Source organism: Myxocyprinus asiaticus, chromosome 7 (genome assembly GCF_019703515.2).
Source record: "Myxocyprinus asiaticus isolate MX2 ecotype Aquarium Trade chromosome 7, UBuf_Myxa_2, whole genome shotgun sequence".
Taxonomy (NCBI): domain Eukaryota; kingdom Metazoa; phylum Chordata; class Actinopteri; order Cypriniformes; family Catostomidae; genus Myxocyprinus; species Myxocyprinus asiaticus.
In genome coordinates this window covers 6,955,450-6,978,762 of record NC_059350.1, presented here as the reverse complement: position 1 = coordinate 6,978,762, position 23,313 = coordinate 6,955,450, and the positions used below count along the sequence as shown (strand labels likewise).

Here is a 23,313-nt window from a genome sequence, read left to right as displayed (position 1 = left end):
AGACCGTTGACGGTAAGGTCATGGCAAGGTCAAGGAATTTCATTGGTCAAAAAGAGTGGGAACCCTTGTTCCAGGCATGGAAAAGTCATGGAAATTGTGTGTTCTTTTTAAGGAATTGGTCAAAATTGGTTCACAAATCAGTCTGAATGATTCATTAGTGAATCGGTCTGAATCAAAATGGCTTTTAAAAATCTGTATCTAGGTAACACCTGGAAAAGTCATGTAATTTCATTGGTCAAAAGGGTGGGATCTTTATGAATAAAATTCAGATTAGAATTTGATCACACTTTAAGATTAACCAGTTTACTTTATTGTTTTTAGAGAGGAACAGGAGAAGCTGAATGTGTGGGTGGCCATGCTCAATCTGGAGAACATGTATGGCACAGAAGAGAATTTGCAGAAGGTCTTTGAACGGGCCATTCAGTACTGTGAACCTCTGCCCGTGTACCAACAGCTGGCTGAGATTTACGCCAAGTCGGACAAAATCAAAGTGAGAATTTTTGCCTAATGACTCGAGATCAGTTTGGTTGTTAGTAGAGATGCTGATAATCATTAAGGGATAGTTATTTTTGTGCTGTACAGTACTGTGCAGAAGTTTTAGGCACTTGTGAAAAATGCTGTAAAGTGAGAATATTTTTAGTTTTACTTGCTGAAAGTGAAGTCAGACATCAGAACAGTAATGTACAGTGTGAAAGGTGGTAAATCACATAACTATTTTGAAACATGCTATAAAATAAATTTTAAAGTTTTAATTTGAATAAACAACCTCTCATGTAATCGGCTTCCAATAGCAACTAAAACGATAATGAAGAAAAGGCACTAATATTGAGCAATACTGAAATTTGTGTTGGTATTTTTGGTCCGTGTGTGTGTAGGAGGCAGAGAATCTTTATAAAAGCATGGTGAAGCGCTTCAGGCAGGAGAAAGCTGTTTATCAGAGTTACGGCGCCTTCCTGCTACGACAGGGCCAGAGCAACGCTGCCGATGCCCTTCTACAGAGGGCGCTGCAGAGTCTGTCCAGTAAAGAACGTAAGTGCCAACTACATACCATTCTTGCCTTGAACATATCGTGTATCGTTTTTTTTAAATCAATTTGTAGAATGAAATTGTTTAATCTTTCCTTACTATGACGGGCACAGACATAGAGGCTAGAGGTCGACCGATTGTGAATTTTGCCAATACCGATAACTAAAGTGATGGAAAAGGCCAATAACCAATTAATCAGCCAAGAGTTTTTTTTTTATTATTTTTTTTTATCGATTTATAGAATGATCAAACTGTTCTTAGTCTTTCTTTACTACGATGGGCACATACATTAAGGCCAAAATGAATAAAATCCCAAAAGCAGTTTATTATGCAACCACAATTCTAATAATAACCAGAAAATTAAGATTTGGTGCATAAAATGGGACTTTTAACTTTAAACAAGCCTGAAGTACATGGGTGACTTTTATTTAAAAAATGACAGATACTTGACTGTTACAATGTTCTATACGTAAGTATTTAACAAGGATTTTGTGTATAGGGGTGTGTGTGTGTGTGAGTGATATAATATACAATATACACTTAGGTTGAAGTCATTAAAACTCATTTTTTTAACCACTCCACAGATTTCATATTAGCAAACTATAGTTTTGGCAAGTCGTTTAGGACATCTAGCTATGTACATGACACAAGTCATTTTTACAGACAGATTGTTTCACTTTTAATTGACTATATCACAATTCCAGTGGGTCAGAAGTTTACATATACCTTGTAAGTTAACTGTGCCTTTAAGCAGCTTGGAAAATTCCAGAAAATTATGTCAAGCCTTTACACAATTAGCCAATTAACTTCTGATAGGAAAGCATGGGGGTGGCAGCATCATGTTGTGGGGGTGCTTTGCTGCAGGAGAGACTGGTGCACTTCACAAAATAGATGGCATCATGAGGAAGGAAAATTCTGTGGATATATTGAAGCAACATCTCAAGACATCAGCCATGAAGTTAAAGCTCAGTCGCAAATGGGTCTTCCAAATGGACAATGACCCCAAGTATACCTCCAAAGTTGTGGCAAAATGGTTTAAGGACAACAAAGTCAAGGTATTGGAGTGGCCATCACAAAGACCTGACTTCAGTCCGATATAAAATGTGTGGGCAGAACTGCAAAAGTGTGTGTGAACAAGGAGGCCTACAAACCTGACTCAGTTACACCAGTTCTGTCTGGAGGAATGGGCCAAAATTCCAGCAACTTATTGTGAGAAGCTTGTGGAAGGCTACCCAAAATGTTTGACCCAAGTTAAACAATTTAAAGGCAATGCTACCAAATACTACCAAATATAAGTGTATGTAAACTTCTGACCCACTGGGAATGTGACGGAAGAAATAAAAGCTGAAATAAATCATTCTCTCTACTATTATTCTGACATTTCACATTCTTAAAATAAAGTAGTGATCCTAACTGACCTAAGCGAGGGAATGTTTTCTACGATTAAATGTCAGGAATTGTGAAAAACTGCGTTTAAATGTATTTGGCTAAGGTGTATGTAAACTTCTGACTTCAACTGTATAGGTATATGTTTGAGTAAACTTAACATTTTTGTTTTATTCTATAAAGCACTGACAACATTTCTCCCAATTCCAAAAACAATTATTGTCATTTAGAGCATTTATTTGCAGAAGATGACAAAGGGTCAAAATAACAAAAAAGTGTTTTCAGACCTCGAATAATGCGAAGAAAACAAGTTCATATTCATTTTTAAACAACACAATAGCAATGTTTTTAACTTAGGAAGAGTTCAGAAATCAATATTTGATTTCATATTGCTGTTGGGTGACTTTATGCCACTCCTGGAGCACAAATTCAAGCAAATCGGCTTTGTTTGATGGCTTGTGACCAGCCATCTTCCTCTTGATCACATTCCACAGGTTTTTAATGGGGTTCATGTCTGGAGATTGGGCTGGCCATGACAGGGTCTTGATCTGGTGGTCCTCCATCCACACCTTGATTGACCTGGCTGTGTGGCATGGAGCATTGTCCTGCTGGAAAAATCAATCCTCAGAGTTGGGGAACATTGTCAGCAGAAGTTTTCTTCCAGGATAAACTTGTACGTGGCTTGATTCATGCGTCCTTCACAAAGACGAATCTGCCAGATTCTAGCCTTGCTGTAGTACCCCCAGATCATCACCGATCCTCCACCAAATTTCACAGTGGGTGTGAGACACTGTGGCTTGAAGGCCTCTCCAGGTCTCCGTCTAACCATTAGATGACCAGTTGGAGGATCGCTGATGATCTGGATCAAGACCCTGTCATGGCCAGCCCAATCTGCAGACCTGAACCCCATTGGAAACCTCTGGAATGTGATCAAGAGGAAGATGGATGGCCACAAGCCATCAAACAAAGCCCATTTGCTTGAATTTGTGCTCCAGGAGTAGCATAAAGTCACCCAACAGCAATGTGAAAGACTGGTGAAGAGCATGCCAAGACCCATGAAAGCTGTGATTGAAAATCAGGGTTATTCCACCAAATATTGATTTCTGAACTCTTCCTAAGTTAAAACATTAGTATTGTGTTGTTTAAAAATAAATATGAACGTTTTCTTTGCATTATTCGAGGTCTGAAAACACTTTTGTTATTTTGACCAGTTGTCATTTTCTGCAAATATATGCTCTAAATGACAATTTTCTTGGGAATTTGGGAGAAAATGTTCATTTTACTCAAACACATACCTATAAATAGTAAATCCAGAGAAACTGAATTTTGCAATGGTCTCTTAATTTTATCCAGAGCTGTATATGTGTGTATTATTATTATACATTTCATGAGATTTAGTTTTTTTTTATATATATATATATATATATATATATATATATATATATATATATATCGGTACATCGGTACCGATTAATCAGTAAAACCTATATATCGTCTACCTCTAGAGCATAGCGTCAACGCCAACACCTCAAGATTTTCTATTAGCAGGATATGTGATCTTTCCTTGTCCCCTCTTCCAGATGTAGACTTGATCAGCAAATTTGCCCGTTTGGAGTTTCAGCACGGGAATATTAAGAAAGCTAAATCCATGTTTGACAAGGTACTGAGCACCTACCCCAAACGTACAGACCTGTGGTCTGTGTTCATAGATCTGATGGTGAAGCATGGCTCTCAGAAGGAAGTGAGGTAAGCACACCCTGAAGGCTGGTTACATGATATTAACCCATTTAATCAGATCTCATATAATCAGATGCTTTGCTTGCTTTTTTTTTTCTAAACAACTTCTTTTATAAGTGTTGGTACTTGTGGAGTAGTAGAATAGAATCTTAGAATCACATCAAATCTGATTTAAATCCAGATTGAATTCAGAATCAAGATCAGTCAGTGTATACACAAGATTTAATCCACAACATTGTTCTCTTCAGAGAGCTGTTTGATCGTGTGATCCACCTTAGCGTTTCGGTAAAGAAGATCAAGTTTTTCTTCAAGCGTTACCTGGAGTACGAAAAGAAGAGCGGCACACCTGAGAGCATCCAGGCAGTCAAACAGAAAGCTCTGGAATACGTGGAGTCCAAAGGAGCAGAAGCCGCCAACTAGAACCATCTGATATTTTACTTTATCATTACATTCAGAACTTGGGGTGCATTATGACGAACGAACCTAAAGTAAATTTGTCCCCCACTCTTTCACCATTGTTGTCACTTTGTGTGTTTCGGAACTCTGGGCCAGATTTCCTGAAGCAGTTAGCTTGCGATTAAAATTACTTTGACATGCATCCCATTATATCAATGAATGGATCGTAAATAGTCTCTGCCAATCAGTGTTTATATTTGACATAATGGATGGATATTGGAGAAAAAGTAATCCTAAATTGTGTTTTGCATTTGATGTGTAAAAGATCAACTTAAACTATTGAACACTTTCCATCAGATGCAAGTGAAATAAGATTTTTTTTTTTTTTTCAGACTTTGTAAAAACAAAAAAGACTGCTGCAATGATATAAAGGCATTCACATTTTTTAATAAAAATTCTGCAGTTTAAAGTGTCCGCTTATCATTTTTTATTTTTCAAATTACATTGTCTGCATAACTTGAGTGAAATATTTAATAGGTATTTTTTATTGGGGGGGGGGTAATTTTGTGACTTCAGAAAACAATGGCAGTCTATGGGAAAATCTTTCTTTGAGGTAACTGTTGTGTGAATTAATCTACCTACGACATTTAATACGCAATTTTTTCCCACCAAAACTATTGATACAGTTCAGAGTCAGCTACATTTTGTGTAGGGTTTTTTTCTTTTAATTTTAATAAAAAAAAGATGGGTATAAACAAACTTTGCAATTCTGCTTGACTAGGTCTTTGAATTGCACATTTTCAAATTTGGCTATAGAACTCCACAGTATTTCAAGAATTATACAAAAACGAGGGTTTAACACATAACCATGACATTTTATTCAAAAACAAACAATACAAAATAACAATAAAAGGTAAACAATTCAAGCAATGAACGTAATATTGGATAAGAAGTGCTGGTTACTGATTATATGTATAATATTTCATTATGGACTACACACAATCTTCATAAAGACCTGTAGTACCAGTCAAACAGAGAGCATACTACACCAACACTCTATATGTATCAGTCCTTTGAAGTTTAATTACCAAAGTTCAATGTTAGATCCCCTGAGGCAAACTCCTGAGACATTTACCTCTCATTTTGACATCCATTACTGAGCATGCATGTTGTGTTGCTCTCTTTAGAACCTCAGCACGATACTAAGAGAATATTGTGGCACAATATATAGGAGATTATTCTTATGTTTTGGCTACTGGCAATATGGTACGTATTCACTAGTGCAGGCTGCTCTTGTCATCCTGGTTTCTTGCGTTCAACAGGTCCTCTGTGGCAGTGTATATAAGTGGCTATGGAGAGCCTTGGCAGATCATATATGTTCCAATGTTTGCAGAACTAGAGAGTGTTAATCTGACCATGGGCCATACAGTTTTTGGGGTCACACTTCTTCGGGGTCCTGAAGCCCCTCCGCTCCTCGTGGGGTGTCGGCACTCTGTAGACGCATTATGGGTTTATTGCACATCGGACAGACGCTGCGGATCTCAAGCCATTTTAGCAGGCACCTGCAAGTTACGTTAAAATAACAGAACACAAGTTACATTTTTTTAGAAATAGCACTGCAATAGGATGCAACATTTTTTCAGCTGTCTTGATTCCAGTAGTATTTTTTCCATTCATTTTTACTATAGGAATTTCATAAAATACTTCAGAAAAGAGTTCTAAGCCATGAACCAAACCAACTAAACTTAGCAAAAAAAGAAACGTCCCTTTTTCAAGACACTGTATTTTAAAGATAATTTAGTAAAAATCCAAATAACTTTACAGATCTTTATTGTAAAGAGTTTAAACAATGTTTTCCATGCTTGTTCAATGAACCATAAACAATTAATGAACATGCACCTGTGGAACGGTCATTAAGACACCAACAGCTTACAGACGGTAGGAAATTAAGGTCACAGTTATAAAAACTTAGGACACTAAAGAGACCTTTCTACTGACTCTGAAAAACACCAAAAGAAAGATGCCCAGGGTTCCCGCTCATCTGCGTGAACGTGCCTTGGGCATGCTGCATGAGGACTGCAGATGTGGCCAGGGCAATAAATTGCAATGTCCGTACTGTGAGATGCTTAAGACAGCGCTACAGGGAGACCGGAAGGACAGCTGATCATCCTCGCCATGGCAGATCACGTGTAACAACACCTGCACAGGATCGGTACATCCGAATATCACACCTGCGGGACAGGTACAGGATGGCAACAACAACTGCCCGAGTTACACCAGGAACGCACAATTCCTCCATCAGTGCTCAGACTGTCCACAATAGGCTGAGAGAGGCTGGACTGAGGGCTTGTAGGCCTGTTGTAAGGCAGGTCCTTACCAGACATCACCGGCAACAACGTCGCCTATGGGCACAAACCCACCTTCGCTGGACCAGACAGGACTGGCAAAAAGTGCTCTTCACTGACGAGTCGCGGTTTTGTCCCACCAGGGGTGATGGTCGGACTCGCGTTTATCGTCGAAGGAATGAGCATTACACCGAGACCTGTACTCTGGAGCGGGATCGATTTGGAGGTGGAGGGTCTGTCATGGTCTGGGGCGGTGTGTCACAGCATCATCGGACTGAGCTTGTTGTCATTGCAGGCAATCTCAACGCTGTGCGTTACAAGGAAGGCATCCTCCTCCCTCATGTGGTACCCTTCCTGCAGGCTCATCCTGACACGACCCTCCAGCATGACAATGCCACCAGCCATACTGCTCGTTCTGTACGTGATTTCCTGCAAGACAGGAATGTCAGTGTTCTGCCATGGTCAGCGAAGAGCCAGGATCTCAATCCCATTGACCACGTCTGGGACCTGTTGGATCGGAGGGTGAGGGCTAGGGCCATTCCCCCCAGAAATGTCCAGGAACTTGCAAGTGCCTTGGTGGAAGAGTGGGGTAACATCTCACAGCAAGAACTGGCAAATCTGGTGCAGTCCATGAGGAGGAGATGCACTGCAGTACTTAATGCAGCTGGTGGCCACACCAGATACTGACTGTTACTTTTGATTTTGACCCCCCCATTTGTTCAGGGACACATTATTCCATTTCTGTTAGTCACATGTCTGTGAAACTTATTCAGTTTATGTCTTAGTTGTTGAATCTTTATGTTCATTCAAATATTTACACATGTTAAGTTTGCTGAAAATAAAAGCAGTTGAAAGTGAGAGGACGTTTCTTTTTTTGCTGAGTTTAGCTCAATGTGAATCACAAAATAAACTTTGATTTGAACCTCAAAAAAAAAAAAAAAAAAACGTATGTAATGGCTTTTATAAAGGAATGAACTAAGAAGCTACCCATGAAGCAGTGTGAATGACATGATTGAAATAATGTACAAATATAAAACTACAGGTTTAAAGTTGTTACGTAAGTATAGAAACAATACATTTTAAGTTTATTGCAAAATATTTAGTAATAAAAATTTGTATAAGTAGTTTCAGAGCATATGGAGACACTATTAGATCATTTTCAGTTCATCATGGGAGTGGACAGTCACTGCTGAGAACTTCTTCTGCAGTTTGTTTGCTGCGATTCTCTGATTGGTGGATCTTTCACTGCAGGGTCATGGGCAATGTAGTTCTTCACCAGAATGTCTGCTATTAAAAACTTTTTTTTTTTTTTTAAATGAAGTTAAATTAATGCAGACTGATTGCATCAACAGAAGCGTATACCATCGATTAACAACCTCAGAGCTCATGGTAGGTCTGTCTTTATCCCTTTAAGCTCTGGAGGTGTGTTTAAAGATTTTCTGTTTGAGTGGCATGCCCAAAATTAAAGGTTTATAACTCAAAAAAAAAAAAAAAAAAAAGTGTTGATTGTTTGGTATATTTTTAATGAAACCTATTCAAAAAAATTTAATGTAGATTCTGATAAATTATGAAAGTTTCAGCCTAAGAAACTGCTGAATTTGTTCTTATTTTTCTGATTTTACATTATATATCTCAGGGTGTAAATAAGGTAGCCCAGAAAAACTTTTGTTTTGTTCCCAATCATGTCACCTGTAACAGAGTAAAAGTTTTGTGATGAAACAACAAAGCAATCAAAATTTACAGCACTGCAAAAATAATTTTCCTAGAGTCCAAAAACATCTCCGAACAAATAAAACATAGTAATTGTACATAAGAACTAATTACATGCACATGATTTCTCTCCAAATGATGCAGACATGAGTAACGAGATCTCATTAAGTTCCATTCTGTCATGTACTTGGCACCATCTCCTGGTGGCCATATGTAATTACAGTGAGCGATCCTCTCTGCCCATATTTAGATGACTTCCACCTCTAGTTGCAGCGATTGAATCCTAATACGATTGGTTTAGCGTTCCATGACGCTGGACAACATACTACAATACAGAATTTCCGATGTAGTCATCTGATCCAGGAAATCTAACATTGTTTTATCCAGATAGCACATATATGTGCTGTGTGCACAGTGTGCTTCGTGTGGATTACCTACTGATCTGTGCAGTCTTTTATGTTGTGTGTGGACTCGTTTTAACAGGAAATCCTCTCTTCTAAGTAATGGTATTTGAGATTTTATGTTCGTTTTATTTTTAATGAAGTTAACTTATAAGTGAAAACGTGAGTTTTTATCTTCAAATAAAACAAACAGGTTTGTTGTATTCTAATCTTTGAGAGCTTTCCTATGACAAATGGCTATTTGATCAGTTTGATATTTGTACCAATAACAATAATATGTATAATATGTATTATTAATAAATTATCAAAAGGAAACACTTCTGATTTGTCTGCAAATTTCAAAGCATTTAAGTTTTTGTCAGAATGCCTACATGCATTGTGAAGTACAGCTTCTAAGCTTTAAAACGCTACCTATTTATGTTGGTCTAGACTGTAGTTATTAATATTTTGATTATAATTTTTAAAAGTTATCATTAAATATTATTTCCCCTGTGAAAAAAATGAATGGGATTTTTACTTCCAGAAACCAGTTGTTGTGCTCTATCGCCAAACATTTTACATTTTCTCAAGAAAATGTGAGTAGTGTTTGCCCATGCAGAAGTTGCTGCCATAATGCTAGGGTGTTGCTTTGCGGATGCAATGGCATTCTGAGTAGTCCCTAGAGTGATCCCTAGATATGGATCACTCTAGAGTACACTAGCATATAGATGGCCTTAAACCTAACAGGTAGGGACAAAAATTCTTGATTCCAAAATTGTCAAATTTTGTTCGTTGGAGGTCTTAAATAAACAACCATGTAAGGGGTGGGGAAAATTCAGCAGAATTTAGATTCCAGACAGGCCTCGGCATAAGCAAATGTGACAATGAATAAACACTTGTCTACCAGTACAACTCACTTCTTATGAAAGGTGTGTGAACACGGGCACACGCCCAGTTCATCTCTGGTCTTGAATTCCTCTAGACATACAGCACAGGGTTGCTGCATCATACAGAAGACAAAACAATTTTAATCTCTTTCTTTTACACCCACACACACACACACACACACTAATTGAACACTGAGAGGGATAGTTCACCCAAAAATGGAAATTACGTCACAACATTTCTTTTAATTTTTGTAAAATATCAGTTTAAAAAAAATTGGGATGCCATGCAAAGACATAAATACATATTACTTTATGGTGGATATTCCCGATCGCACACGTTCATCAGTCAGACGTCTATTTAATGTGTGTGTTTACATCTGCAAAACGTATTTTTTAGGTTGTTTGCTCATCTGCAATACATCTATATGATGTTTCCTCTCGGATGTCAGTAAGACATTCAGCAGTTGTCTTTAAAACGTTTATGATTTAGAATGTTTGTAAATCTGATCTTTTTAAGATGTTTAGCAGATGTGTTTATTAGAATGTGATGCTTTTCAGATGAGATGCTCTTAAACAGACATCTCGGAGATGTATGTGTGCTCTCTGGGTCCAAATAAGGTGTTTATATGCCAAAAAATCTGATTTATATATGTATATGCCAACTCTTTGGATTTAATGATATTTAATCCAGTTATGTTAATGTGTTTACATGACACTAACATAATTAGAATATGACCCAATTCATATTAATATTGAAATACTCTTTTGCAAAATGGTGGAATGGGGCAGGTGTTGTCCTGCTGAATATCACTTTCATGTCTGTTTTCATAATGCAGCTCACCAGATGGTAGAGAGCACCAGTTTCCTTCCTAGTCTTATTCTTATTTGATTATGCTGACACTTATACTGGCTTTGTCTAGTTCAATAATTCAACTCTGTTATGATGATAAAATATTGTTCTTGGCAAAAGCACAAGAATACTGTCTGTAAATAATGTGGTGTGGTCTCATGATATTTGCTAGGTCATTATTCAACATTTTTACACTGCTCTTTAACCCTGTAATATTCAACCCCAAATCATTCTGAATGTAATAGAGTTAGCACCTCTTTCATGATTTGAAAGAGAAATGCCATGGGTTAGCATTTTTTTATTTTTATTTAATTTAATTTTTTTCAGTTAAGCACACCAGACTGACACTACCATAATTTTTCAGTTATCTATTTAAATGATAAAAATATTTACATACCAAACTGACTTTGATGGGGTTGAAATAATGTAGCGCTGAAGGGTTAGGCTTGGGGTTAGTAACGATAAATATCTATTGGCACTTTTCAAGGCTGTAAAAACATATTTTGGATTGGGGTAATATATTAATATTACAAAACAATAATTGTTAATTAATATGTATATTGCCGGGACGCATCCCACTATGGTGGTCACCCAATGTCTATGGTGGTCCCCCAATGTCTACAGTAGTTAAGACCCTGTTCTTTTGGGCCTTAGGTAGGGTAATTTGATTTCTTGAAAGTTCAGCAGTAACCTTCGTAAATGAATTGATAAAAAAGCATAAATAGTACCGTTTCCTGAGAATGACCCATGTGTAAATGGAAGAAATACATTAGACAGACAGAAAAGACGTACCTCATACAAACAACCAGCCATAGTGTCAAAATATAAACATACAACTTGAGCAAATGTTTTTCCAAACTTACTCCCAGCAGGCTCAACTTCTTTCCAGCACCTTTTAACACCACCTATAAAATGAAATACAAATACGTCTTTCTTTATTTGCACCCACCAACCAACATTAAAAAAAAATGGTTCTGAATGATTACTTCAGTATATTTAACATAGCGTATCATATATACAGCTTATATATACTGTATATACAGAATATACAGTACTGTGCAAAAGTCTTAGGCACATAAGATGTTTCACAAAAGCATTTGTCTTAAGATGGTTATTTATATCTTCAGCTTTAGTGTGTCTATAAGAAATATAAATGTTAGACCCCCAAACATTACTTTTGCAAATAGAAAAGATGAGAATAGAAGAACAGGGAGCCCTGCAACAGATGTCATGGCCCCCACAGAGCCCCCCACTGAACATCGTGTCAGTCTGAGATTACATAAAGAGACAGAAGCAATTGAGACAGCCTAAATAGATAGAAGAAATGTGGCGAATTCTCCAAGAAGCTTGGAACATCCTATCTGCCAACAACCAAGAAAAACTGTGTCCAGGTGTACCTAGGAGAATTGGGGCAGTTTTAAAGGCAAAGGTGATCACACCGAATATTGATTTAGCTTTTTTATGTTTACTGGACTTTGTATGACATTTAGTGATAAATGAAAACTATTTATGCCATTGTTTTTGAAGACATCCTCACTATGCAACATTTTTCCTAAAACTTTTGCACAGCACTGTATATATACACTCACTCAGCACTTTATTCGGAACACCTGTACACCTACTTATTCATGCGATTATCTATTCAGCCAATCATGTGGCAGCAGTGCAGTGCATAAAATCATGCAGATAAGGGTCAGGAACTTCAGTTAATGTTCACACCAACCATCAGAATGGGGAAAAATGTGATTTGGACCGTGGCATGATTGTCGGTGCCAGACGGGATGGTTTGAGTATTTCTGTAACTGCTGATCTCCTGGGATGTTCACGCACAACAGTCTCTAGAATTTACTCCGAATAGAGCCAAAAACAAAAAAAACATCCAGTGATTGGCAGTTCTGCGGACGAAAACACCTTGTTGATAGAGAGATCAATGAAGAACTGCCAGACTGGTTCGAGCTGACAGAAAGGCTACGGTACCTCAGATAACCACTCTGTACAATTATAGTGAGCAGAATAGCATCTCAGAATGCACAACACGTCGAACCTTGAGGCGGATGGGCTACAACAGCAGAAGACCACGTCGGGCACTTTATTAGGACCATAGTGTTCTTAATAAAGTGCTCAGTGAGTGTATATTATATACTATATAGTATTATACATACTGTTAGTATATAAAACAGTATATACTGTATTACTGTACCTAGTAGTACCATGAAAATACCATAGTATATGAGGTATTTGCATGGTACTACAAGGTGGTACTTTCTGGTACTTTCGTGCTAGTGTCTGCCATGTGTTTCTCTTTGAATGCTGCACATCTTGTGTCATGCTTGTATGCTGACTCTATTTATATGTGAAGTATATCATGAAGGTCATCTGTTAGACTGGATTTCATCATCACGCTGGCAAAGTCGATGCTATATTTATATTTAACAGCCCGAGTGCATACAGTATGTACTATGTGTATAGAGCAGTTGAGCCATGACGTCAATTTGTAGGCGAATAACGGGCTTTTTTTATATATATATGAGTAAAATAAGGACTGTGGTAAACAAAATGTGAAGAAACTTGGACGTGTTGTTCTTAAACAAATTACACAAAGTCATACTTCAAACATAAAATTTTAAGGCACAGTGTTTTTAAAAAATGTACGTTGCTGACAAGTTGCTAAATAAGGACTACAAATACCACAAGCATGAGTGTACATGCCTGACCAAACGAAAAAATGTTGTAGTCCTTATCTAGCAACTGTAACCTGAACAGCTCTATTGTTGTAGACCCACCTCATTGTAGCTGTACTGCTCACTTGTGCCTTGCTGTTTCAACCTATAGAAGAGAAAAGAAAAAATGAAGAAGAAAAAAAAGCTCCACACTTCCTGAGTTCGTGTGCATGCAAGTTCAACTGCAACAACTGCTGTTGGTGGAGCAAAAGATCTGAGAAAGATGTTGTGATTCTTTACATTATTTTGCAGCACCATTTCCTCTCTAACTCTCTCTCTCTCATATACAGGTGCATCTCAATAAATTAGAATGTCGTGGAAAAGTTCATTTATTTCAGTAATTCAACTCAAATTGTGAAACTTGTGTATTAAATAAATTCAGTGCACACAGATTGAAGTAGTTTAAGTCTTTGGTTCTTTTAATTGTGATGATTTTGGCTCACATTTAACAAAAACCCACCAATTCACTATCTCAAAAAATTAGAATATGGTGACATGCCAATCAGCTAATCAACTCAAAACACCTGCAAAGGTTTCCTGAGCCTTCAAAATGGTCTCTCAGTTTGGTTCACTAGGCTACACAATCATGGGGAAGACTGCTGATCTGACAGTTGTCCAGAAGACAATCATTGACACCCTTCACAAGGAGGGTAAGCCACAAACATTCATTGCCAAAGAAGCTGGCTGTTCACAGAGTGCTGTATCCAAGCATGTAAACAGAAAGTTGAGTGGAAGGAAAAAGTGTGGAAGAAAAAGATGCACAACCAACCGAGAGAACCGCAGCATTATGATTGTCAAGCAAAATCGATTCAAGAATTTGGGTGAACTTCACAAGGAATGGACTGAGGCTGGGGTCAAGGCATCAAGAGCCACCACACACAGACGTGTCAAGGAATTTGGCTACAGTTGTCGTATTCCTCTTGTTAAGCCACTCCTGAACCACAGACAACGTCAGAGGCGTCTTACCTGGGCTAAGGAGAAGAAGAACTGGACTGTTGCCCAGTGTTCCAAAGTCCTCTTTTCAGATGAGAGCAAGTTTTGTATTTCATTTGGAAACCAAGGTCCTAGAGTCTGGAGGAAGGGTGGAGAAGCTCATAGCCCAAGTTGCTTGAAGTCCAGTGTTAAGTTTCCACAGTCTGTGATGATTTGGGGTGCAATGTCATCTGCTGGTGTTGGTCCATTGTGTTTTTTGAAAACCAAAGTCACTGCACCCGTTTACCAAGAAATTCTGGAGCACTTCATGCTTCCTTCTGCTGACCAGCTTTTTAAAGATGCTGATTTCATTTTCCAGCAGGATTTGGCACCTGCCCACACTGCCAAAAGCACCAAAAGTTGGTTAAATGACCATGGTGTTGGTGTGCTTGACTGGCCAGCAAACTCACCAGACCTGAACCCCATAGAGAATCTATGGGGTATTGTCAAGAGGAAAATGAGAAACAAGAGACCAAAAAATGCAGATGAGCTGAAGGCCACTGTCAAAGAAACCTGGGCTTCCATACCACCTCAGCAGTGCCACAAACTGATCATCTCCATGCCACGCCGAATTGAGGCAGTAATTAAAGCAAAAGGAGCCTACAGTTGTCGTATTCCTCTTGTTGTAAATGAACTTTTCCACAACATTCTAATTTATTGAGATGCACCTGTATACAGGTGCATCTCAATAAATTAGAATGTCGTGGAAAAGTTCATTTATTTCAGTAATTCAACTCAAATTGTGAAACTCGTGTATTAAATAAATTCAATGCACACAGACTGAAGTAATTTAAGTCTTTGGTTCTTTTAATTGTGATGATTTTGGCTCACATTTAACAAAAACCCACCAATTCACTATCTCAAAAAATTAGAATACATCATAAGACCAATAAAAAAACATTTTTAGTGAATTGTTGGCCTTCTGGAAAGTATGTTCATTTACTGTATATGTACTCAATACTTGGTAGGGGCTCCTTTTGCTTTAATTACTGCCTCAATTCGGCGTGGCATGGAGATGATCAGTTTGTGGCACTGCTGAGGTGGTATGGAAGCCCAGGTTTCTTTGACAGTGGCCTTCAGCTCATCTGCATTTTTTGGTCTCTTGTTTCTCATTTTCCTCTTGACAATACCCCATAGATTCTCTATGGGGTTCAGGTCTGGTGAGTTTGCTGGCCACTCAAGCACACCAACACCATGGTCATTTAACCAACTTTTGGTGCTTTTGGCAGTGTGGGAAGGTGCCAAATCCTGCTGGAAAATGAAATCAGCATCTTTAAAAAGCTGGTCAGCAGAAGGAAGCATGAAGTGCTCCAAAATTTCTTGGTAAACGGGTGCAGTGACTTTGGTTTTCAAAAAACACAATGGACCAACACCAGCAGATGACATTGCACCCCAAATCATCACAGACTGTGGAAACTTAACACTGGACTTCAAGCAACTTGGGCTATGAGCTTCTCCACCCTTCCTCCAGACTCTAAGACCTTGGTTTCCAAATGAAATACAAAACTTGCTCTCATCTGAAAAGAGGACTTTGGAACACTGGGCAACAGTCCAGTTCTTCTTCTCCTTAGCCCAGGTAAGACGCCTCTGACGTTGTCTGTGGTTCAGGAGTGGCTTAACAAGAGGAATACGACAACTGTAGCCAAATTTCTTGACATGTCTGTGTCTTGATGCCTTGACCCCAGCCTCAGTCCATTCCTTGTGAAGTTCACCCAAATTCTTGAATCGATTTTGCTTGACAATCATAAGGCTGCGGTTCTCTCTGTTGGTTGTGCATCTTTTTCTTCCACACTTTTTCCTTCCACTCAACTTTCTGTTAACATGCTTGGATACAGCACTCTGTGAACAGCCAGCTTCTTTGGCAATGAATGTTTGTGGCTTACCCTCCTTGTGAAGGGTGTCAATGATTGTCTTCTGGACAATTGTCAGATCAGCAGTCTTCCCCATGATTGTGTAGCCTAGTGAACCAAACTGAGAGACCATTTTGAAGGCTCAGGAAACATTTGCAGGTGTTTTGAGTTGATTAGCTGATTGGCATGTCACCATATTCTAATTTTTTGAGATAGTGAATTGGTGGGTTTTTGTTAAATGTGAGCCAAAATCATCACAATTAAAAGAATCAAAGACTTAAACTACTTCAATCTGTGTGCATTGAATTTACTTAATACACGAGTTTCACAATTTGAGTTGAATTACTGAAATAAATGAACTTTTCCACGACATTCTAATTTATTGAGATGCACCTGTATATATATATATATATATATACACACAGTGGCCTCAAAGTATCTGTATACTTGAGCCACACTTTATGTATGAATGTCTGTGCATTACGCAAGAAAATATGACAAAACATAACAATATAAGTGGCATTTTTAAAGGTACAGTACAACATTTCAAGCAAAATGTTTCACAGAAAAGTTTTTTATTAAGTTTAAACTTCTAAAACAACAGACACATTATTCAAAATAAAGACAAAAAAAAAAAATATGAATACTTTTTGGTAGTCAAAGGTTAATGGAACATAATATGCAATCTGTAGAAGTTAGCTCTGAGAAAGGGTCTATCATTGGTTTGATATTTTGTTACATACATTTCTGTGTGGCTTTAGTGTCCATATACTTTTTAGGGCCACTTTACATAAAATACTTCTAGATAACACTTTTAAATGTTCTGTGTGTATGATTGTACATGTCTTTACAGGACCAGTGGTTTAATGTGTGTAAGAGGTATGAGCAGGGATTGTGTGGGTGTGGTGCATGTGTTCTTGCCTGAACAGATAGCAGCAGAATAGTACTGCGAGCATGAAGATGAACATGCCTATGCCCAGAACAATGACATACATGTTGAGCGGTAGGTGATAGATGTCTTCTTCTGACAAATCACAGTCTGAATGCTGCAGTCCTAGACCACAGAGGCAGCCTACACACAAACAAAAACATTTAACGGGACAGTTCACCCAAAAATAAGAATTCTGTAATAATTTACTCACCCACATATTATTACAAAAGGAGAAATTGCAAAGAATGGATGTGGATTCATTAAAAATATATTTACTCAAAACTCCTTCACCACAATGTATACACAAATAACAATGTAAATTTCAGTCTTTTCCCTGCACAAAGCTGTTGTTTAACTTCAGAAGACTTTAAATATTACGGGAGCCCTGAATCACAGGGTGAACTTTTTTTTTTAAATGTCTCAGCACCTCCAAAGAAGAGGCTTTGGGGCTTCTGTGGAACATAGAACACAAACCATAGAGCACAACAGTGCCCGCCCACCTTTTCAGCCGCCTGTGTTTTTTTAAGCCATGAGTTATAAGCCATGAACCAAACCAACAAGCTCCGAGGTGAATCACAACAATTTAAACTTTAATTTGAGGCAAAAAAAAAAAAAAAGCATATGAAAATTGCAATCAGACAGTCTTTTCTTTCATGAGGGCATGAACAACAACCTCATGAAGCATTGCGAATGACGTAGTCAAATAAAAAATAATGGAAATTGATATAAAGCTATTGATTTTAGGTTAGAGGTAGACCGATATATCGTTTTTACAGATTAATCGGTGCCGATAGTTGCTTTTTGGAACTGTCGCTATATATCGATAGTTACCGATAGTTTTCCATAATTTCGTCATTTCAAAATAAGAGTCCCCATGTTTTTTTGGGCTTGTTCATACTTAAAAGTCCTGCTTTATGCACTAAATCTTCATTTTTTTCTGGTTATTATTGGGATTTTGGTTGACATTTTAAAACATTTGGCCGATTAATCGTTAATCGGCCTTTCACACCACCTTAGTTATCTGTATCGGCAAAATCCACTATCGGTCGACCTCTTTTTTTGTTTGTTGGTTACAAGTATAGAAACCATATTTTTGACGTTTATTGTAAAATATTCCAATGGATACATACTGTATACAAAAGCAGTCTGAGGCGTTTGGAGATGATTGCGTCATTCACAGTGTGTCATGGAAGTGGGCAGACGCTGCTGGGCATGTTTGGCTTACTTTTGATACTTTTATTGTGCTTTGGCATTCATTTTGAAGCCTCTGTCCCCATTTAATGTAATTGTATGAAAAAGAGCAATCAGTACATTCTTCAAAATTTTTCCCTTTGTGTTCCACTAAATTTGTGGTGAGTACTCGAACGTTTCAGGTGAAAGGTGACTATTAATTGACTGTTCTCCTCTTAATTAGAAAAATGTTGTCTGCCATATAATTCAGTCAGAGGTCAGATGCTCAAAGGCTAAAAGAAGGAAATGGATTTAAGAAAAGGAATTTAACTAGGATAAGGATTTAACTAAATGACGTAACAAAAAAAGTGCAAGCATGGAGAGATGCGGTCCTCAAGACAAGAGGTTTAACACCAGCACACGGCATGTTCAGTTGTTCTAATTGTGAGTCCAGCGGTTTACTATATCTATCGTTGTGTTTTGTTTTGATTATACCACGGGTCTGTTGAATGCTTGATTCTGATTGGTTGACGGACGTTCTAAGGAGTGCAATTATTTTTCAAGTAAATGCACGGCTATGAAGTAGTTCCAGGTCTTGACCGCATTACAGTTCCATGTCACTTTGCCAAATTATTTCAGTTATTTCAAAGAGCCGTACAGGTTACCACAACAAAATAATCAATTAAAACAAAGACATTGGTTAATTACATCAGATAAGTATGACAAACAATATCTGTAATATCCAAAATTTATTTCAATTTTGAATGAAAAGCATCCTTGTGCTCTCTCTCTCTCTCTCTCTCTCACTCTCTCACTCTCTCACTCACTCTCTCTCTCTCTTTCACTCTGGTCTCACCCACACACACACACACACCATACATGCTACCACAGCAAAATAACCATATAAACAAAGTTGCACTGTGCATCATGACTGCGTTAGCACCTCGGGTGTGCATTATTTTACAATAATTCAACGGTCCGTCATCAATTATTCCTTACATATAAGTGAAGTGTCTTGTTTTATTTAGGTTGATAAATGGATAGAATTTCATGCACTCAAACAAACAAAATCATAACAAAATTCCATCAAATTGAATTAAGTTTGGGAAAAAAATTACATTAATAAAATGTAAATATATTGAGGTATTGAAATGTGTAAATCTTAAATATAGATTTTTTTTTGGAGTGTGTGCGCCTGAGGATCATTTGATTAGACATTTAGTAGACAAACATTTTTAGATTTCGCTTTTTGTTTATTTTGTATATTTTTGGCATATTTTAAAGTGCTGACATGCCACGATTTCAGGCATATGTATACAGTCAAGGGATAAAGAAGCATTTTCTGGCTGCAGCCTCTGCTTCACAACACCAGGAAGTGAACATATATCATGGCCTTTGCTTTAGGAGGTGTTTAGGTTAGTGTGGTTTGCAGGCCTCAATCCAGTTTTTGTTACAGTAGAATATTATTGTTCTCTCATTAGGAATTTTAGTTACTGTTATTTTTTTAATTAACATTTGCTTCGTGCTTATTTTTAAATAATTCATTATTAGAAAAGTGAGAAAAAAAGCATACAAATTGTAACTGTCGATGCTTTTTCATTTTCACAGATTTTATTTATTTCGAAAAACTTTTTCAGCAGCGTTACTTCTTAGCGTAAAGTGATAAATCTGTGCCCCCTTCGAAATTTCAAATGCCCCCTCGGGTAAATTATCCTGGCTCCGACTCTGTGAACAACTGTGGGATTACATCCAACAAAACAACCATCTGCCCTAGAGGGAAGCCATATCTGCTGTGTGTGTTATAAGTGTACACACCAGTCATACTTAACTGTTTTGTAACTGTGTGTAGCATGCCCAGTCAATGCAAGAGTTAAAACTTAACGCAGTGTTTGCAGGAATCCCCCCAAAATCTGAATTAGTATTAGTTCATCTAAGGTGCTTATGTGAAGAGGGGAGTTTGCACAGAGATTACTGTAAGCTTGTGTCATTGTGATGGGGTGGGCAAAGGGAGAATTAGTATTTGCCATATGCAGAGGCAACAGATCTCTTTTCTTTACAATATTAAGAGAACTGAATAATATTTTGCTGAATTACTATATGTTTTGCCATATGCAGAGGCAAAATATATGTTCTTTAAAATGTCAATAAAACTGAATATTATTTTTGTTGAATAATAATGTTTTAAAATATTGGCAAATATATCAGTTCTTAAAAATATTATTTTGCTGATTTATTAGTAGAAGTAATATTAGCAGTAGTAGTAGTATTAATAGTAGTAGTAGTAGGACCAAAGTGTTTAAGAGGCAAAATATCTTAGTTATTTACAGTTTTAATAAAACTGAATATTATTCATGTTAAACAATAATAATAATTTGTTGCCATATTCAGATGCTAAATATCTCAGTTTTTTAAGTTTTAATAAAACTGAATACCATTTTTTGTTGAACAATAATAATAATTATGTTTTGCAATATGCAGAGGCAAAATATTTCAGTTCTTATTAATAATACAGAATGCAATTTTGCTGAATAATAATAATAATTATTAATATTTTTATTAATATTATTATATGTGCTGTCATATGCAGAGAGAAAATATCTCAGTACTTTAAAATGTATTACAACTGAACATTATTTTTGTTGAATAATAACAATAATAATAATAATAATAATAATAATAATAATACAAAACATTGCCATATGCAGAGGCAAAAGTTCTCAGTTCTTAAAAATATTATTCAAATGTAATACAATTTTGGTTTTTTATTATTATTATTATGTGTTGCCATCTGCAGAGCAAAAATATCTGTTCTTTAAAGTTTTAATAAAACTAAAAACTATGTTTGTTTAATAATAATAATAATAATAATAAATATGCCACATACAGAGGCAAAAAAAATCTAAATTCTGAAAAAATAAATAAAACAAAATACAATAGTGATGCATTATTATTATTGCCCTAACAAATAAATATTGTGACAGTTCCATGGTACAGTGTTGGTATATGATGACAATACCATGGTACTTCAATATATACTATGGTACTGAATGTTTAACATATTACTATACAATGCTGTAAACAGTACATGGTTCTCCAAGGTAAGAATACCATAGTATAGTACATGTCCAAAGAAAACATGGTATTGTCATGGTACTTTTTGGTTAGTGCTTGTTGTTGTCATCTATTAACTATGCATTATTACTGTTGTCATTGCAATATTTGACTTTGTTTAAAAATAAAACAAACTCTAGACCTTTCCATTTTCAGAGGAGCAAAAGGCCCACAACATACGGGATGTTAAAACAGTCTGCACATTGTTCGAATATTTCCACAATCTTCACAATCTGCTCTTGGCCTTCATGAATAGTTTCCTTCATTGCAAACACATCGACTTCTTCCAACTGGTTTCAACATACTGAGCAATACCACTTCAATGACTAATGCTGGGGAGAAAAAAACAAACTCAAGTTAAGCCGAGACATTTTGGAAAGGCAACTCACCGTTACACCATTGTAATGGTTGCATGTAATCTGACTCCAAGCACTGGTGCTGCAACTCAGTGCTTGTCAGGAACAGGCAATGCGGGGGTCCTGGGAATGCAACCACAACCTTATTCACAACAATGTTCTGCAATGCACTCAAAGCAGTTGTAGGTTAGTGGGTCTAAAAATCATCTCTTAACTGAAAGAGTGTGCTCTCTTGATTATAGCTCAATTATAGCTTCATTTATTCCACTTTTATGATGCCATTGTTGAAGAACAAAAGCTTTCAAACACTCTTTGGCTTCAGTGATGTGAATATGCACAAGGTGCTTTGTTACGAAGACAAAGGAAGCATAATTTGCCCTTGATATTCCTCTTGTCTTCGAGAATGAGTCCATATGCGGCTGAATGGCACTTCAAATCTGATTGCTTTGTGTTGTCATATACAAAAGTAAATGAATTCCTTGATAATTCCTCCGTATGGTTGTTAGTGATCTCAAAAAATCCAAAAATATGAGTAATTCATGAAAATCTGCAGCAAGAATCCCTAGGAAAACTGCCTTTGTTTTCCCTTGAAGCCTTATTGCAAAAGAGTTTGGTGTGCCTTGCCCATCTTTGATGTCCTTGTTCTTTATTCTAGTTCCTCTTCTGCGATGTCTCTTTAAAAATTGAGGGTTTTGAGCAATATCCCTTTCACTGAAAACAGGCCCTTCAAAGAAACAAAGAACACAGCCACACATACACAATTCTTTGCACCATCAAGCTGCTATATCTCTAGAGTGTTTATGTGTGTGTGTCTGCCTATGTGGGGGAGTATTTTTTCTCTCCACCTAAAACCATCTGCTCTCTCAATCCTTCCATCAAGAAAGTAGAAAAAACAAAGGCCTCAGCTCATTCTTCAAATATCCATGCCAAAAACACAAGGGTCTTGGGTTCAAGGTAAAGGTTGTTTGGAATATTCTCCAGGAAAGTTAGTTGCTCTGCTTCTCTTTCCCAGCCGCACAGTTTCAGTTTGTAAACAGATCCCTGCTCATGTGATCCCTGGTTTGCCTCGCAACTCTGTCGTCCAATCCCTCCCTTCCTTCCTGTGCTATTCCCCTCCTCCAATCCCTCACTCTACCTTGCTCTCTTACACCATTTGGGTAGTGACTGCAGTCATAGGATGGCCTCTTGTCTCTCTGTCTCTTTAGTCAACATAGTAAAGGAAGTAAGACCAAGTGCACACACTCTACTGCAAAAAAGGACCCAACGGTGACAGACAAAACTGTGAGAAAGAGAAAGTGCGAGTATAAAATAAGCCAGAGTAAACAGGCGAGTTTGGGTGGCTGCTCACGTCTGCCAGAAGAGCTGTGATACATATATGCAGCACATAAGATCAAATACAGATCATGTTGCTGTTTGACCTTCTAAAGCACAGACATGATGGAGGGCTGTTTATGTTGGAGTACGGAACGTAAATGTAGCTTTTTAA

The 23,313-nt window shown here is 37.3% G+C and overlaps 2 protein-coding genes across 3 annotated transcripts in view; one reads left to right on the top strand and one right to left on the bottom strand.

Moving 5' to 3' along the window:
- The window catches only part of pdcd11 (programmed cell death 11), a 34,849-nt gene extending 29,845 nt beyond the window's left edge, over positions 1 to 5,004 (top strand). For both annotated transcript variants that reach the window (XM_051703248.1, XM_051703249.1), the window contains exons 33-36: positions 322 to 490; positions 876 to 1,029; positions 3,993 to 4,158; positions 4,398 to 5,004. In XM_051703248.1, coding sequence (XP_051559208.1) covers positions 322 to 490; positions 876 to 1,029; positions 3,993 to 4,158; positions 4,398 to 4,569 — 661 coding nt within the window. In that variant the 3' untranslated portion in view covers positions 4,570 to 5,004. The remainder of the gene's footprint in view (positions 1 to 321; positions 491 to 875; positions 1,030 to 3,992; positions 4,159 to 4,397) is intronic.
- An 887-nt stretch (positions 5,005 to 5,891) lies between these two features.
- On the bottom strand, positions 5,892 to 23,044 carry zgc:175214 (uncharacterized protein LOC557610 homolog). The gene is made up of 6 exons (XM_051703296.1): positions 21,861 to 23,044; positions 17,181 to 17,331; positions 13,501 to 13,543; positions 11,581 to 11,622; positions 9,898 to 9,980; positions 5,892 to 6,107 (listed from the first exon to the last, which is right to left on the bottom strand). The coding sequence occupies exons 1-6, from the start codon at positions 21,883 to 21,885 to the stop codon at positions 5,984 to 5,986; spliced, it is 468 nt and encodes a 155-aa protein (XP_051559256.1). The 5' UTR covers positions 21,886 to 23,044; the 3' UTR covers positions 5,892 to 5,983.
- Between the last annotated feature and the right edge of the window lie 269 nt (positions 23,045 to 23,313).